Source organism: Watersipora subatra, chromosome 1 (genome assembly GCF_963576615.1).
Source record: "Watersipora subatra chromosome 1, tzWatSuba1.1, whole genome shotgun sequence".
NCBI lineage: Eukaryota > Metazoa > Bryozoa > Gymnolaemata > Cheilostomatida > Watersiporidae > Watersipora > Watersipora subatra.
The window spans coordinates 69489957-69507719 of record NC_088708.1 but is presented as its reverse complement, the minus strand read 5'-3'; the positions used below and the strand labels follow the sequence as shown (position 1 = coordinate 69507719).

At 35.7% G+C, this 17763-nt stretch overlaps 1 protein-coding gene across 1 annotated transcript in view; it reads left to right on the top strand.

The window, feature by feature from the left end:
- Window positions 1-85: 85 nt before the first annotated feature.
- LOC137386030 (DNA topoisomerase 3-alpha-like) overlaps window positions 86-17763 on the top strand; it is a 30753-nt gene continuing 13075 nt past the window's right edge. Inside the window, exons 1-12 of the mRNA XM_068072683.1 lie at window positions 86-122; window positions 5921-6106; window positions 6242-6375; window positions 12510-12585; window positions 12754-12862; window positions 13933-14076; window positions 14474-14641; window positions 15033-15078; window positions 15808-15937; window positions 16025-16205; window positions 16727-16833; window positions 16924-17034. Coding sequence (XP_067928784.1) covers window positions 5930-6106; window positions 6242-6375; window positions 12510-12585; window positions 12754-12862; window positions 13933-14076; window positions 14474-14641; window positions 15033-15078; window positions 15808-15937; window positions 16025-16205; window positions 16727-16833; window positions 16924-17034 — 1383 coding nt within the window. The 5' untranslated portion in view covers window positions 86-122; window positions 5921-5929. The remainder of the gene's footprint in view (window positions 123-5920; window positions 6107-6241; window positions 6376-12509; window positions 12586-12753; window positions 12863-13932; window positions 14077-14473; window positions 14642-15032; window positions 15079-15807; window positions 15938-16024; window positions 16206-16726; window positions 16834-16923; window positions 17035-17763) is intronic.

Sequence of the window (17763 nt, the reverse complement as noted above, 5' to 3'; positions counted from 1 at the left end):
GTATTCATATAGTAGTAATAGTACGTATTATGTTGTTCACTTCGGAGTTAACTCTTACTGCAACAGAACTACCAAGGAATAAACTCTTCCTCTGGATTTTTGTCTCTCACGTCGATGAGTAGGTAAGCAGACAAATCAGGCTTAAGCAATGAACATTGTAAATTGAGCCAACGCTTTATATAAGGAATAGAAGCTTAAGGAACAAAGTTTACAAAGAAAAAAGACGCTGGCAGACAGCAATAAAGAAGTGTAGGCCTAATGATCATTTGAGAGAATTGCGCTGACGTGTTGTGACAACTTGTCTCATGCGGTTAGTTAATTGCTGCTAGGTAAAGGAGTGGCGTAAGGTGGCAATTTGGTTGTTACGACGTCATGTGTTAATTGCTAGATTCTAAATGAGGTAGTGACTCAGCAGGATCGTAACAAGTATCGTTCTCATTGTCTGTTATTAAAACTTGTTTGACCACAGGGGTCTGCATTTCTCACCCGAACAACTTTCAATCACTGCACTGCTGTTTTTTTTCCGATATGGATTCATTTATACTTTAGCTGCTTATGTCCATTATCAATGAGAGAGGATCTGAATTTTCTTCAATCATCGCTGCTGGCTTCCAGTATTATTGCTTTTTGGTCCTGAATTCCTGAATAATGCTTTATCACCATTATGATAAATCATTAGATGCCAGTATGATAAGGTGGTAGGGGAGGGTGGGGCACGTTGCAACAAAAAATGCAATTTTGACTATAAAGTTTTACTAAAACATTACAACATACATACAATACATAACATTACAATACATACATACAACATACACATCGTAAACATGTGAACATCGTAAGCAAGTGGAAAGCCACTGTTTGAAAGAGCTTGAGAACTTTAGGCCAAACAAGCTGAAACAACACTCGTGCTAGATGATGTTCACAACTAGGATCAGTTGTTTCTTTATACACCTACAGAGAGGTATGAGAATTTTGCTTGAACTCATTGGCCTTTTAAAAAAAGACTTGATTGTTTGCGCAGTGTTCTTCCATGCTGTTGGAATAAAAGTAACTTGGAAGTCCAGATCCTCAATCAACGGCAAAAGCTAATATATAACAGCTTTTGAATATCTAAATATCTTTTCAGCATTTAAACTTACTGAAAAGCAGTTTGTCAGCAACCATTTCTATTGCTGCATCATAAGATGCAACTATGGATCTGAGGGTCTCAACCAGGCCATCACCAGTTGTTTTCTTGGACAATATTCTCATTATATGAAAAGAAATATACTACTACCAGAAAGTCTTTACCTTAAAACTAAAGAATGTTCATGACCGCTTTCGGTGAAGGAGGTTTTGGTTCATTATGTAAGCTAAGCCTGTATCTTTCTAAAATGTTTGTTACAAAATGCATAGAAATACAACTTTTAAATGTGTCATAAACCTTGGCCAATATTCAGACTGCGTGGCTCTATTAAAGGGTTTGTAAAAGTGTATGAGGCATTTGTAGATGGCATGAAATTGAGTTGCCTTTCTAGGGCCTTAGGACTTACTAGGCAAGCTCCAACATGGAAAATACCACCCTCACCATGTAGACAACTTTTTGCACACCTGTAAGATTTACATGTATTAGAAATAAATTTTACAGCGTTTCCCCAACTATACTCTTTAAGTAGTTTGTCATCATTGAGCATCATCAGTAGTTAGCTAGTGTGCTATAATTATGTCATCTATGGAATTGTTAGTTTTCTATGCTGAAATAGGCAGATAGACAAGTTGCATCTCTTTACGTGATATATATTCAAATTATGTTATATAAGTCTAACAGAATAATTTTCTAGTTTTTCAATTTTTTTCTCAAACACCCTTGCTGAATATATAACAAATGTAGTTTCAATAAGTGGTTAGAGCCAGAAATAGTGTTAAAGATGTGGTTGCGTCAAATTTGGGTTGATCTTAGAAGAAAGTATTTTTTTTTCCTCTATCAGTTGATATGTTGGTTGTTGTGTTAGGTGATCTCATTGCCAAGATATTTGAAGATTAAAATCGAAAAAATCTGATCGCGGTAAAAAGGCTCAGACCAAAAAAACATGCCCAGACTTGCCCAAAATGATGTCACGCGTGATATATCTGTCAATATATCTTGTACTCACATCGGCTATTTGTGATAAAAGTCTAGTTCTACGCGGCTCTATTGGCATATATTTTATTTTGTATTTGCTCATGTTGGCTAGAATAAAATTTTAAATTCCGCTACAGATACATTATTGTGAATGTTTCAAAGGCCTCAAATAATGAAAATTGAAAATTTTCTTACTCACTTTCTCCAAATGCTGTGTAAACATTTGAGTACCGACTACCAATTCTACCAGTCTACGGTAATTCTGTCAAGCAAACTATGTAGAATAAGGTCATTTATCGGCACAGTTCCGTCGCTACCCACACTAACGATATACAGCCTCCCAAAAGCCCCGCCCACATTATGCCCGTCGCCTATCCTTGGGGTGGGGCTGTATATCATTGCCCACACCGAAAACTAGTTTTTTACTATCGTAAGTAAAATAAGCAAGCTGCGTCTTTGAAAAGAATATACATAGGGATAGAGCTTTAAGGATGAGAAATCTGCTGCAAACTGAATTTGAACTCACATTCTCCAGTTCTGCTGACATCCATATGCCGTATCCAATTCACTACAATATTCTGCAAATCATGTTTTGCATCATCTTCAACAATATAATTTTATTATATAATTTTTACAAGCAAAAAGATTTTCATCTCGGCATAAAGCTATTAAAAATATTCATCAAGTTGTGGCCACTCACATAGTTTCAGCTGATACAATAAGACAAATTCATCTACTGCAGCAAACTCAAACAAAACATCATGGTTTATGCAGCACACATTCAAGTCTCTCTTTCCCATTTATGGCAGTTTCCACACTGACAAAGCTGCTTCGGCTGGTGGGACCACATAAACATTCTGTAATCAGTAAAACAAATGCAATAAATATATGTCATTCATAGATATGTCGTTCTAACGCGTATCTACCGAAAGCTTTCAAATTAGGAGTTAGATAGATTGCGAGTGTAATTTTAAAAATGAATAAATGTTTAACAAAGGCATAAGTACGCCAAGCCAACGATTCGAAGCTTAGGTTCTGGAAGTTAAAGATTTGCATTGATCAATCGATTTTCTTCACTTTCTACAAGTGAGAAGTGAACATCTAAAGTCAAATCATAAATCTAATTTACTAAATAAAACTGCCACAGAAGATTTGAAGCAAATGTAGCTAGGTGAACCGATAAAAAAATATAAAACGACGATTAGTGATAGCAAAAAGTTATAATTTTATTAATTAGTACATGTATTAATGAGTACTAAAATATTACCTTTAGTATATTCATCAATCTAAGCCATTGTATTGCTAGATGCTATGGATTAAAGAGAAGCCGTCAAGAACTCACTGTACATACGTATCTCGCACGCGCAAGAAATTACATTTTAGCCTCAAACAGGGAAATATAATCTGAATGTAAACTCAACAGGAAACTCTATAGGAGACTCAAAGTAAAAGATAAATTTACATCCATTCTCCGATCTTCCTCCGTAAAACTTTAACCACCTGATGCTCAGAAAACTCGGAGTCACCTTCGCAGTAACTTCACAGCAATTTGTACAATTATGTTGTTCGCCAATAAAACGTGTCGATCGAGTAATTCATTAAAGGTTGACTTGCAACAAAATTCACATTACAGTTATTTGGTATCAAAAGATTCACCATGTCTTACTCTGTTGTGTTGTAAGTGCCAAATATGTGGAAATGTGATTACAAGCTCTTAAAAGCTCAAAATCGAAAAGCCGTCATAGATTGGAATCTCTTTATTTCTCTGACGTATTCATTACAGTTTGGTTATCGTTTTGTCACGTGATGTTCTCACGTGAATTGAAAGGCCAATAAAAAGCTCAATATAAAACGTATCGTAGCACTACTTTATGACAAACACTTTGGGTTTTACTGAAGACCCCGTATCAAATATAGATGCTCGCTACTTTACAGTTTTGTTTCGGCATTATCTAATCGTCAAGTCGCAATCTGATCATGTGACCCAATACTTTGCAAATAATTTTTGCAGCACTTTTCGATTATCATAGGTGACCAACAGGCTCGTCATGATTATCAGACAATGATATGTACTCCTTCGAGCTAAGGTTAAAAAGTTTAATAAATTTTTACGGTAAGTTATAAGATATCAGTGCTAAAAGTGACAGCATTACAATGACGATAAAACAGACGCGTAAGAACAATAGACATAGTTTTATTGAATGCGTGAAGTATATTTGTGAAAATATTTCGACGAATGAGGTTGCATGAAAGTGTAAACAGAAACCATCCTGTAACAACTACGTCCCATTTGAGCCGTTTTGGAAAGCGAATCCAAACTACGGCGGTCTCGTGTGGCTGCGATTAACTGTTGGTTTTTTTAGCTTTTAAGAGCTTGTAATCACATTCCCATATATTTTGCACTTACAACACAACAGAGTAAGACATGGTGAATCTTTTGATACCAAATAACTGTAATGTGAATTTTGTTGCAAGTCAACCTTTAAAGTAACGACGTTAATTAATTTAGTAAATATCGATGTCCATGCGATTTAATAATAGAGTAAAATCCCTAAATTTGAGATCACAGACAACTCGTTTTACGAGTGATAACATTTATTACGACCTATATGAAAATTTCGCGCTGATGATTGGCTAATGAAGCGACCTTATATTTATCGCTCGTGGTTTCTTTTCAGATGTATCACTAGTGACGGCACGAAAGAAGCACCCGCTGGAACGTGAGCTTTTTAAAAGAGGGCCTCATTCAAACGCATATATCTCTGGACAGGGTTGGTCTACAAAGACAAAAATGGCATCAAATTGTAGCTGATGTTTTAGCCTTTTATGGGTCTTAATTTTATTAAATCGACCTTTTTGACGCAACCACATCTTTAAAAGTAGTAGAAAGAAGGCTGCTCTTCTGCGACAAAAGAATGCACATGTCAACAAGGGTGAAATGTTCATTCCTCCTAACCTCAGACCAACATCTTCAATATATTCTTTTTTTTTACATTTTTTACACTTTGACACCCTAAATGGTATACACATGTAATAAGAGGGCAGGTATTATGTGAAATACAGTGACTGTCTCATAAAAAATCCTTTAATAGACTAGGTTGTGGAATGTACTGTGCTGCTATATCTATAGCAACTTATACCTTATCCTTGTTTACCCAGAGTTTTGTGTATTGTATATATGATAAATAGAAATTTTAATTTAATAAAATATATCCTATAGTATGTTTTATTTTTTACAAATTTTAACATAAACACTGAAGTAGTGAAAGCTGGCCTATGCTAAAGATATGATTTAAGAAAATTCTCATGAAAGAGTACATTAATGTACCCTAGCAAAGATCATAGGAAACAAAAATGCACAGCAGAAGCATTTCTTGCCTTCTATTTTTACTTTTGTAACCAAAAATAGTTTAAATACGTTAGGTTACGGTCGAAATCTGAAGGCTCAGTTGAAGTCTGAGGCACAAAAATCACAAATTTCCTGGTCAGTCTTATTTTGTTGAGGTAAGAAGCATTTGAAAGCCAAGGTACGACGACAATCATGATTATTTTGCTGCTGTCACCATTTTTGGGTATTGCTATTAGCTGAAATGCATGAGAATAATATTTCCAAGAGATACATAGTATGGTTGATCCTCATCATTTCGCGATAGTGTATGCTAAGGAGTTGTGATGTTTCGATGATCTCACACTAGTTCCATAGTCACAATACACTAGTTATGTTTAAAAGATTTGCAACCAAAGAGATCTTTATAATATTTCCAAACCCTCTTTGTTCTCTTTGCACATCTGCTAAACGGTTCACATAGTCCTATATAGTTGCAGGTTATGTTCCAGTTTTGCCGAAAACACTGTCAAAAGGCCATACATAACTACATTACTGTGAGGTATAGTACTGCTAAATTACATGAAAAGACCCACCAAATGAAGATACTCAATGTTGCTGAAAAAAATGATGCTGCCAAGTCTATTGCCGCCGTTATGTCACGAGGAGCATCACAAAGGGTCTGCTAGAAACAACTCCAACATACTCATTTCATCTGTGCTAATAAACTTGTCAATCAATCAATACATCAGATATTGATACATCAGATCTTGCTATTACAACAATTGATACATTGAACTTCTCATTTGTTCTAGAGGGAAGGCTTTTCACCATACAACAAGATCTATCAGTTTGACTACATGCTTCAAGGTCAGCAGGTGACTATGAATATGACCTCAGTATCTGGGCACCTTCAAGCACTCGAATTTACTGGCCAGTATAAGCAGTGGTGAGTTAGAAGTTTGTCATAGCGTGTCAGGAATAGGTTTAAATATTCACTTTCCTTGCTCGTTTGTTTTAGTTCTTGATTTTGGTTGAGGTAGGATGGCAAAATTGGACATTAGACCAATATTCTATTAAGCCTGGTTCCCATATCGATTGTGAGACTCCGGCGGTAACTTGCGCAGCGAAACGCTTGCGACACTAGGCTCGGCGGCATATGTTCACATAAAAGCTGCATCGCTAAACATAATCGCGTAATCAAATAAAATGTTCGCTCGCCACGCCGTTTCTATAATGGTGACCTTCACTCGTTTATTGCATTTCGGGAAGGTTTTGCCTGCGGCCTTTTGTGAAATTTGAACAGCGCTAAAATGTTGCGTTGCCGCCGGCAACTACCGGCGTACCTCGGCGCTACCCGTTGCGTAGGTTCCCATTTCATCTCTAATAGCCTGCGGTGCTGTCGTCGGTGCTTTGCGACGTATATGGGAACCAGGCTTTATTTTTATCAGAAATCATTTCCTCAAGGAATTATTAATCGTCATTAGCTCGTCTTGCCTGCTCAAGAGCTGTACAAGCGCAGATTATTGTCATTATATCATGATTGTAGTCCACTATCACATCCTTCAACTCAAATGCTTTATTGAGGCAACCCAATGTTACCAGATCATTTTCTCTTATCTGAAGTTGTAGTAGAACTTTGCTTAAAGGCTGGTACACACAATATCGCCGTGTGTCGGTGTTTTCCTTTCAGCGTTCTTCGTCGATTATGTGAACTGGGGCCGATAGTATCAACAAAGTGAGTACGTAGGGAAAGTTTGCAGCTGTCAAACTTTCCTGATATTTTGCGGAGCGTCGATGACAGCCCGTATAATGTAAGTCAATTTGGTGATAGTAATTCGTGGTCGCTGTCAGTGTGATTTATTTCCGTTTATGATAGTCGCTGCTGGCCTAGGATTTGACTCAAGCACACGGCAACAAAGAGGTTTTTGCGAAAAATTAAAAGGAAAAATTAAAACACAACATCACTGAGTATTTGCTGATGCAAACATGGATGGGTTTGTGATAGTGTGAACATTGTTATCATCGACGACCACCGAAGTATTGCAGCATTAATGCCGAGATGCGAAGATATAGTGTGAACATTGTTATCATCGATGACCACCGAAGTATTGTAGCATTAATGCCGAGATACAACGATATAGTGTGAACATTGTTATCATCGATGACCACCGAAGTATTGTGGCATTAATGCCGAGATGCGAAGATATAGTGTGAACATTGTTATCATCGATGACCACCGAAGTATTGTAGCATTAATGCCGAGATACAACGATATAGTGTGAACATTGTTATCATCGATGACCACCGAAGTATTGTGGCATTAATGCCGAGATGCGAAGATATAGTGTGAACATTGTTATCATCGATGACCACCGAAGTATTGTGGCATTAATGCCGAGATGCGAAGATATAGTGTGAACATTGTTATCATCGATGACCACCGAAGTATTGTAGCATTAATGCCGAGATACAACGATATAGTGTGAACATTGTTATCATCGATGACCACCGAAGTATTGTGGCATTAATGCCGAGATGCGAAGATATAGTGTGAACATTGTTATCATCGATGACCACCGAAGTATTGCAGCATTAATGCCGAGATACAACGATATAGTGTGAACATTGTTATCATCGATGACCACCGAAGTATTGCAGCATTAATGCCGAGATGCGAAGATATAGTGTGAACATTGTTATCATCGATGACCACCGAAGTATTGTAGCATTAATGCCGAGATACAACGATATAGTGTGAACATTGTTATCATCGATGACCACCGAAGTATTGCAGCATTAATGCCGAGATACAACGATATAGTGTGAACATTGTTATCATCGATGACCACCGAAGTATTGCAGCATTAATGCCGAGATGCGAAGATATAGTGTGAACATTGTTATCATCGATGACCACCGAAGTATTGTGGCATTAATGCCGAGATACAACGATATAGTGTGAACCAGCTTTAAGGTAGCCTATTATTATTATTATTATAGAGTTTATAATTGTTATTGCCTATTATTTGTCATGAAAGCGGTTTTATTACCAATAAGATTAGAATTGATTTAACTCATTTAGATATGCAATTCCAAGGAATTTAAATCTATGACACGCAGCTAGCTGTATATCAGTATGACCAATATTATATTGAGACTCCGATACATTAAAACCTCTAGTTATATTCACTTCAACATACAAACCTCTAGTTATATTCACTTCAACAAACAAACCTCTAGTTAAATTCGCTGCAACATACAAACCTCTGGTTATATTCACTTCAACATACAAACCTCTAGTTATATTCACTTCAACATACAAACCTCTAGTTATATTCACTTCAACATACAAACCTCTACCTAAATTCACTTCAACATACAAACCTCTACCTAAATTCACTTCAACATACAAACCTCTAGTTATATTCATTTCAACATACAAACCTCTAGTTAAATTCACTTCAGCATTCAAACCTCTAGTTATATCCACTTCAACATACAAACCTCTAGTTATATTCACTTCAACATACAAACCTCTAATTAGTTTCACTTCAACATACAAACCTTTAGTTATATTCACTTCAACATAAAAACCTCTAGTTAAATTCACTTCGACATTCAAACCTCTAGTTAAATTCACTTCAACATTCAAACCTCTAGTTATATTCACTTCAACATACAAACCTCTAGTTAAATTCACTTCAACATTCAAACCTCTAGTTAAATTCACATCAACATACAAACCTCTAGTTAAATTCACTTAAGCATTCAAACCTCTAGTTATATCCACTTCAACATACAAACTTCTAGTTATATTCACTTCAACATACAAACCTCTAATTAGTTTCACTTCAACATTCAAACCTCTAGTTAAATTCACTTCAACATTCAAACCTCTAGTTATATTCACTTCAACATACAAACCTCTAGTTAAATTCACTTCAACATACAAACCTCTAGTTAAATTCACTTCAACATACAAACCTCTAGTTAAATTCACTTCAACATACAAACCTCTAGTTAAATTCACTTCAACATACAAATCTTTTGACACTATGTCACACTTGAGCCAATGTTTGACTTTACACCCGAAGTACTTCTCAACATACGACATTTGAAATCTTTGTGAAACTGCAGTCTTGTAAGTAGAAGCTGAAATGCTGGTGAAAATTGAACATAAAATGAGAGCAAATATAAAAATAAAATATGTTAATTAATTTAGTTTAAACTTTACATAGTCCAAGTGATTTATGCTAAATGTCTGTAGCACCATCTCTACCTCCAAACCCGTACATTACCAAGCTTACAATTCACTTAGCATGTATTTAGGTTGAAGGATTTAGAATAAACCTCCTTTTATTGATTTACTACTTCAGCTTTTTACATATGATTTAGTTTTTAATGCATTTAGTTTTGTATATGGTTTTATATAATGCATTTGATGTAATGCTGTGTATAATTACATAAAGTATTTATTGAAGAGGTATTTATTGTAAGTTCTCAGGTGGTGCAGCAAATTAGATGGATTACGGTATATTATGGAAACATGTTCTCCAACATATGACAGTTTTAACAGGCGCAGCCGAAGTGAGATGACAGTTTTATATGTAGCAGTTTGACTGTAGTTAAAAAGTCAACAAAGCTACTGATTTTTATTTTTGTTTTTATGAAGCTTGTAGAGAATACATAAAAACTGCATTTAGAGTCTCTGTTAGCTACACAAGAGATGTAAAATATCCTCTTTTTAAACTCATTTCTGTATACATTAATATTATTTATCAAATAGGCAATAGTTTACAAATACAGTCGGTTGCATTTTAATGTTTAATGCACCTGGAGGACAGACCAAACGTGACAAATCTAAACTTTGTTTTGACACAATGCAATCTGTGTATAGATACATATGTACATATGTATACATACATAATACATTAATACATACACTAGATTAATGCCCAGGTAATAAAAAAGTCTTTGCACAAAAAATCTATTTTTATCTAACATAGACAACATTTACCATTCTAACTTTTAAACTTCATGTCACAAGAAAAGTGTTTTGGGTGGTTAAAATAATTTGAGAGAAAAAATAAAACAACTGAAAAGGTGTTTAAATGTGAAATAAGTGACAAGTAATAGACTAGTGAAGACTAGATAGTCTATTTTGCTACAATGATTACCATAAAAACAATTTGATACGGATACAATTAATACAAACAGACATAAAAATAAAAGTCATGAATATGTTGAATTAATAGTAACGATGACTACATAGAAGTGTGTGTATAAACAAGGTTACTGTTGCAGCAGAAGCTCGTTGTATTCAAATTTTGTATGAACTATACTAGTACCTCTCGATACTGGTACAAACGTGTAGCAGTGAAGCGCACGAGGGTACGTTATTTGTGTAATTTGTAGATTTAGCTATCGCCCTTAGGAGAAACCGGAAGTAGGAGTGTAACGACTCATTCGAAATTGAAACGCCACATTTGAAAATTACAAATTGAAAAAATAGGTAATGGACTTTGAAATGGCTTTTAAAAAAATTTCAAAAGAAAAAAGCGCAAAAGGTATTGTTTAATAATAAAAAGTACATATTTAGTTTGTAACCTGTAATCTTGATAAGGATAGATAGAGTTGAAATGATAAGAATGGGCTAGTCTAGTGGTTCTGTTTGTTTGACTTGCAGTTTGTATGTCGCGAGTTCAAATCCTCAGTAAAATTGATTTTTTCTTTCTAAAACCTTATCGCTATAACTGGAAAGAGGAACGATGACAGATGCTCACATTTACATATATAGATTTATTCATATATACTTATATATATATATACATATAGTTAGTCTGATTGTGGTGGCTTCATATATAAAGTGCTCCACTTGAAAAGGAGCAAAATTGAAACAAGTTATAGAGTGACTAAAATTTATTGCATTACAATGATATATATATATATATATATATCATTTCTGAAGTTATCACCTGATGAATACAGACTTATATCTGTTTGAAACAGATCTGTAGTAATTAACTAACAGCTAAGAGTTCGTTATATTATAGGCCTACAGTAGACGCTCCTACAACGTAAATAATCCATTCCAGGAGCGTTTACGTTATAGGGATTTTACGTTATACAAACAGTAAGATACAAGTAAATTGTCTAATCTGTTCCAAGAGCATTCAAAACCCACTCCTTTTGCCATACAAAAATAAGAAGCTAGACTTAACTTTTTAATTCATTCACTGTATCGTATATGTAATATCATTAGTTTGCATTGACAACCTGACCTTTTTTCCGATCAATTTCACCAGTTTTATATAAATTTATAGACTCTGATTGCGGTAATTTTGCAATAAGTTGATTGGTACGAAGATATTTGAGGTCCATTTACAACGGTTTGTTTATTTTTCCTCTAGACAGTCTATTCTGCAAAGTAAAACTAATAACAAATAAGTCTACAATAAAGCAGAACAAAAATATATTTTTATTATAAAAAGAGCGGTGTCTGACCTGTTCGTTGTCTATATATATATTTAACCTTCGGCGATACTCCCAACTCGTGACATTCGTATTGGTAGACTGACGCTGCAACACATGCACAAATCGATCGCCTTTAAGTATTTATTAACAATTACACAGCTATCCTACTCTTTGTTTTATTGACACATCTGTCGGTCTATCACGACGAACTACAATGTCATGTAAGCTGTATATATAATAGACATAACGCTATATGCACGTTGTTTTTTCTCACAAAATCGGCGAGATATGTTACCATTCAAATCGAATTTGAGAAGTTGCCCTTACTTGACACTTTATGTTATATGGAAATTTTTATGTAGTACGAAGCAAAAACTTTGCATAAATTTTTTTCCTTACCTTTTTCCTGGAACGTACATTATAGGAGCATCTACTGTAGATTATACTATATATACATTATATTGCATAACGGAGAAGCCAGATTTAGATACTAATGTAGTTATTGTATAAAGTTTGTAAGTTGTTGTGTCACCTTTAAACACCTTTGTTCTGCTGTTCGTCTGAATAGTAAACATTTAAACTAACATATTCTTGTCTGTTTCATAGGAAATCGTGTTCTCCTCTCGCTCTCTTTGATGCTCCTGTACTCAAATATGTACCAGAGAAGTTTCAACCCATTAAGGTTAGCTGAGCTTGCGAGCGTAAAACTTAACCCACTATCACCGGTGCTGAGCTATACCAACACATCTAAATTCTGAAGGAAAACAGTTAATTGTCAAGCTGGTTGTTTATTGTAATAAAGTAAGCAGGCACTTAGTATTATCATTTATTGGAATTCTATTTTTTAAAGCGAACATTAGAGAGGGAGGCGCGGGGTGCCAAGAAGTTAATAATATGGACTGACTGTGACAGAGAAGGAGAAAACATTGGATTTGAGGTCATCGATGTTGTAACCAAAGGTAGCTCTCTTAATTTCAATCTCTCACATTTTATGGTAGGAATAGACAATAAATACTAATATGCTAATATCCTATCTTTGGGAGTTGTCTTCTTGATATATCGTGTTACCGATAACTACCGGATATTGGTAATGCAATCAACTTCCTACCGAAATAAAATAACTATCGACTTATCGGTCAAATAAAACATTGACAGTTGAGACATTGAGTTGACAGTAAAGAATTAAAGAATTTCAATAATTATCAAGGGAACAAGGATTGTCATGGCATAAGATCTACTGAAATGATAAGACTGTGTGTGCAAAAATAGTCTTAAAAGATTCAGTTGGATGCTTAGGCTTCAGTCAGCATTTATTAGGATAAAGAAAGTACCTTTGATTCAGCAACAAAATCACAGCCACAGCAATCGTGATATCGTGATCCATGAATAAAAAGGATGAACTGCAGAAAAAAAATCAATCTGCTGCAAAAAAAAAAATTGACAAACAATATATTGAGGTGTGAACTATCGATGAGAAAAAGAAACTACCGGTAAGATAGATAACACGATAGGGCAGTTTCACTTCGATTTGTATGATCGAGAAGACAACGACCAAATATCGCTATCGTTTATCGTTATTTTTTCCATCTCTACTTTATAGAGTAATTGTTACTCTCAGCTCATACTTGTAATTGTGTGATGAATTAGTTTCAATGGTAGCATCAGATGTCATTGGAGTTAAAGAATAGGAGGCAGTGAGTGGTCCAAGGATAGATACAACATGCTTTACTTGTCACAAGGATAGGAGGCAGTGGGTGGTCAAATGATTGATACATCATGCCTTTCCTGGTAGCAGAGTGTATATAGAGTGCAGGATTCAAAGGTTTGATGTAGAGTGCATAGCTATGTAGGTAGCACGTTTAGTTTTAATTGGTTTAGAACAAGATTATAAAATGGCAATCACTACTTTAGCTGTAGTATTGGATACAGGTGATACGTGTGTATTCATGGCTTGACTAGCCAAGCTAGACCCAAATTTCCATTGCATTTATAAACAGAATCAATTTTTGGTGTTTTTTGTTTTGTATAGTTAATCCAACAATTCAAGTATTGAGGGCAAGATTCTCTGAAATCACCAGCAGCTCTATAAACAGAGCCATTTCTAACCTTGTTCCTCCCGATCACCTTCAAAGTGCTGCTGTTGATGTCAGAACTGAACTCGACTTGCGAATTGGTAATGCATATTATCACCTGAACCTTAATACACTCTTATATGTGTACATATATTCACAATTGTCTGTTAGTCAGTTTTTCACTGTTATCTATTTTCAAAACACAACTACTCATATCTTGTTAATGTTCAAATTTTGATGACATGACATTCTTGAATTTATTTCTCTCATCTCCGCCCGAACATCAGCTCACTGTTCCATGAAGTGTCATCACAGAATCATTCCATGTGTATAGCAAAATATTTTTTATCCCATAAAACTCTTCTGACTTAGTCATTGTTTAATCAGTATCACTAGAGTCTGTACTCAGTCTTATTATCAGTTACACACTAGTATCTCTCTATTTCCCACCTGTAGTATCCACTAATCGGACTAAATCCACTGTTTTATCTTCTGCAGGTGCAGCTTTTACCAGATTTCTCACCCTCCGCTATCAGGCAGCTTTTCCAGAGCTAGCTGAGATGCTTATCAGCTACGGCAGCTGCCAGTTTCCTACGCTTGGCTTTGTGGTGGAGCGGTATAAGCAGATTCAAGAATTTATCACTGAGCCCTTCTGGAAACTGAAAGGTTTGTGTCTGTAATTATGCTGTGCAGCTTGTTGACGAAGCGCTGCTGCACTGTTGCGTACATGTAGGCAGCATAGGCCAACTGAAAGGGCCTTAGTAGTTTGCTTCCTTGGGAACATCTTAAAACTACAATACTAAAGTACAGAGGCTTGTTTGCAAGGTAAGTCTGGCATCGGAGTGTTATAAATGTATGGTTCTTGGATTCAAAAAGAAATCACTCAATTTGGTCAATTTAAGTTTTATCATCTATCGAGACCAATGAGGTGTAACACTGTCATCAGCCATTATTTATCCTTACCAACGGCGGAAGTAACCTGCTGTACCTTTGCTGCTGTTACTTCTGTGTTCATCCAACTCTAAAATAGGATGTTTATTTTCCTTACTATTTGTAGTTGTACTTGAGGAAGATGGGAAGAAAGTTGACTTTAACTGGAAACGGTAAGCACAATCCCCCACTAAATCCCTCAGAATGTTTGCGTTCTATATTTTACGAGTCTATATTCTATCAGTCTATATTCTATCAGTCTATATTCTATCAGTCTATATACTACGAGTCTATATTCTATCAGTCTATATTCTACGAGTCTTTATTCTATCAGTCTATATTCTAATCTATATTTGTGAAAATATTGTACCATCTGATTCGGACCTTTTTCTAGTCGGCAGTGGTGGCTGAGTAGCTAAATAAGTGGCTACTCAGTGAGACCAACAAGGACATACCATCAAACCTCTATTTGAGCCGCCATCCCGCTGTATTTTTCAACCCTTTCGTTATAGTGCTTTTCTATTAGAGGCGGTGTTCTGTTTTTTGACTAGCTAGTCAGAATGCCGCTTATATTTGCACTCTCTCAGGGAAAGCATCATTAATGTCACCGGCATCAACTTTTTTCAAACGATTTTTCTTATAAGTCAAAGTATCAGACCGAATTAAACAAGAGACTACTTGAGTAAAACATGTTGAACCGTGTTATTACTTATTTCAATCGTGTCACTTTCAAAGTTTTAATAAAAAAGCCGACAAACCTTGGAGTTAGAAAACGGACTTCGATAGGCCGTAACAATGGCGGCTCCAAGTACTAGTATGTCTTAGGTTGTTCCTGAGGAGAAGGTAGTGAAAGTTGAAGGTTTATTACAATAAACTAAAGCAACGACTTTTCTCTTACATAGAGTACGCCTGTTTGATTATCAAGCCGTGAGGTCATTCTACGAGTTGTGCATCGAACAGCCAACCGCAACTGTAACAGAAGTGATTAAGAAGAGCAAGTCAAAATGGAGACCAGTAGCCTTGGATACTGTGGTGAGTCTATTTCTACGACTAGCTCTATGGAAATGCAGTTATTTGTTTCATACGTTACTTTTAACAGACAGCGTTTGGTGTGTTTAGGAGTTTGAAAAGAATGTGAGTAGAAAGTTGAGGATAAATGCCAAGACAGCTATGCAGATAGCTGAGAAGCTCTACACAGCAGGTTATATAAGCTATCCTAGGACTGAGACAAACCAGTTCTCTAAGGACTACAACCTCAGAGAGCTCGTACAGAATCAGGCAGCCAATCGTGACTGGGGAGGTGAGCATCGCTTCTCATCTCCAAACCTACACCCGCTTCCTTGGAAAACTGAGAGGATGGTTTTGCTGCTGGTACTGTTGGTAACACTAGGGATATTAAGTTAGTCATACTAAACTGTCTGTTATCTTATCATGCAGACAAGAGGTGAGTGCCTACAAGAGGACGGACAACTGCAGGGATGTTTTGAATAAAAGCAATCAGTACACGGAAAATATTTTTATAACATCCTGTTGTCTCAGCAGTCAAGCTCGATACAGTTGTACAGTTTCTCAACCTATGATGAAAACGATGTACAAATACGCAGTAGCATCTCTGGCTTAATTTAAACCATGACTCGTGTTTCCAGCTCCAGTGGGCCCTGTTTTAGTGAATGCTTTTCCTATGTGTTCTTTGGTTTGGTAATCAACACAAAGCAAAACACAAAGTTTCACAGAGAGTTTCTTCTGCTTATCAATGTCAATAAGGAGATGATATGAGTTATGGATCGACCTCTTCTAGTTTGTGTTACTTGCGTATTGCAGACTTTGCTGGAAGACTTCTTGAAACGGGGATAACTCCTAGAAATGGTAACAAATCTGATCAGGCTCACCCTCCCATACATCCTACTAAGTACGCTGATAATCTAACTGTAAGTACACATCCATGACCTCCATAGAGTGTAGCTGTAAATACATGACTGTTTCTCATATTGATTTGTAAACTTGTGTGTTTGTTTCAGGGAGATGAGAAAAAGGTTTATGAATTTATTACTCGACATTTCCTAGCCTGCTGTTCCCAAGATGCCAGAGGATTTGAGACTACGGTAGAGATTGCGATTGCCACTGAAAAGGTAAAATATGGTTATTTGTGTTACATGCTTTTTAGGTTGTAGCTTAGAAACTTTGTATCACTTCCCGAGTGTTCTCAAGTTTGTTTTACAGTTGTCATGGAAACTTTTATCAGTTGGGGCTGATAGCTCTTACATATTATCATAAGGGAAGATGGTTTGTTATATAGGAGTAAGTTATTAAAATGTTTGACCAACAGATTCAGATCTATAAATATGTACTTCGTTATCTCCGTATTGTTATCCCCAAATTATCCCGTATCACCTATCATTATTATTATGCTGTTCAAACCAACTTAGACAAAAAATAATAAAGTAAAATTAGGTGTATTAAAGAAAAAGCTTTTTTGCATAAGGTTGTTCTATAATATGGATTATATTGTTTATTTTAAACTTGATGCCGTCACTTGTGGTAGCTTTCCTAAACTCTGTTTTTAATAAAGTGGATATGTTGTAGCAGTTAAATTTTGAGATTGTAATTAGGTTGTACACTGCTGCTAATCTGGAAGGAGGCAGGTGAAGTTGTCCTCACTAATGATATTTAATATCATGATTTCAGCCCATTTATTTATTACACAGAAACTACCATTGTTGTCTCGTTTCATGTTGACCTAAAACCTCTATTAAAGATACTACCTGCGCCTCAAAAACTAATTTGTTATGTTTTCTGACCTATTAATAGGACGGAACCATTATTTTAAAAACTCAGATACGGTATGTTTACTGGAACCT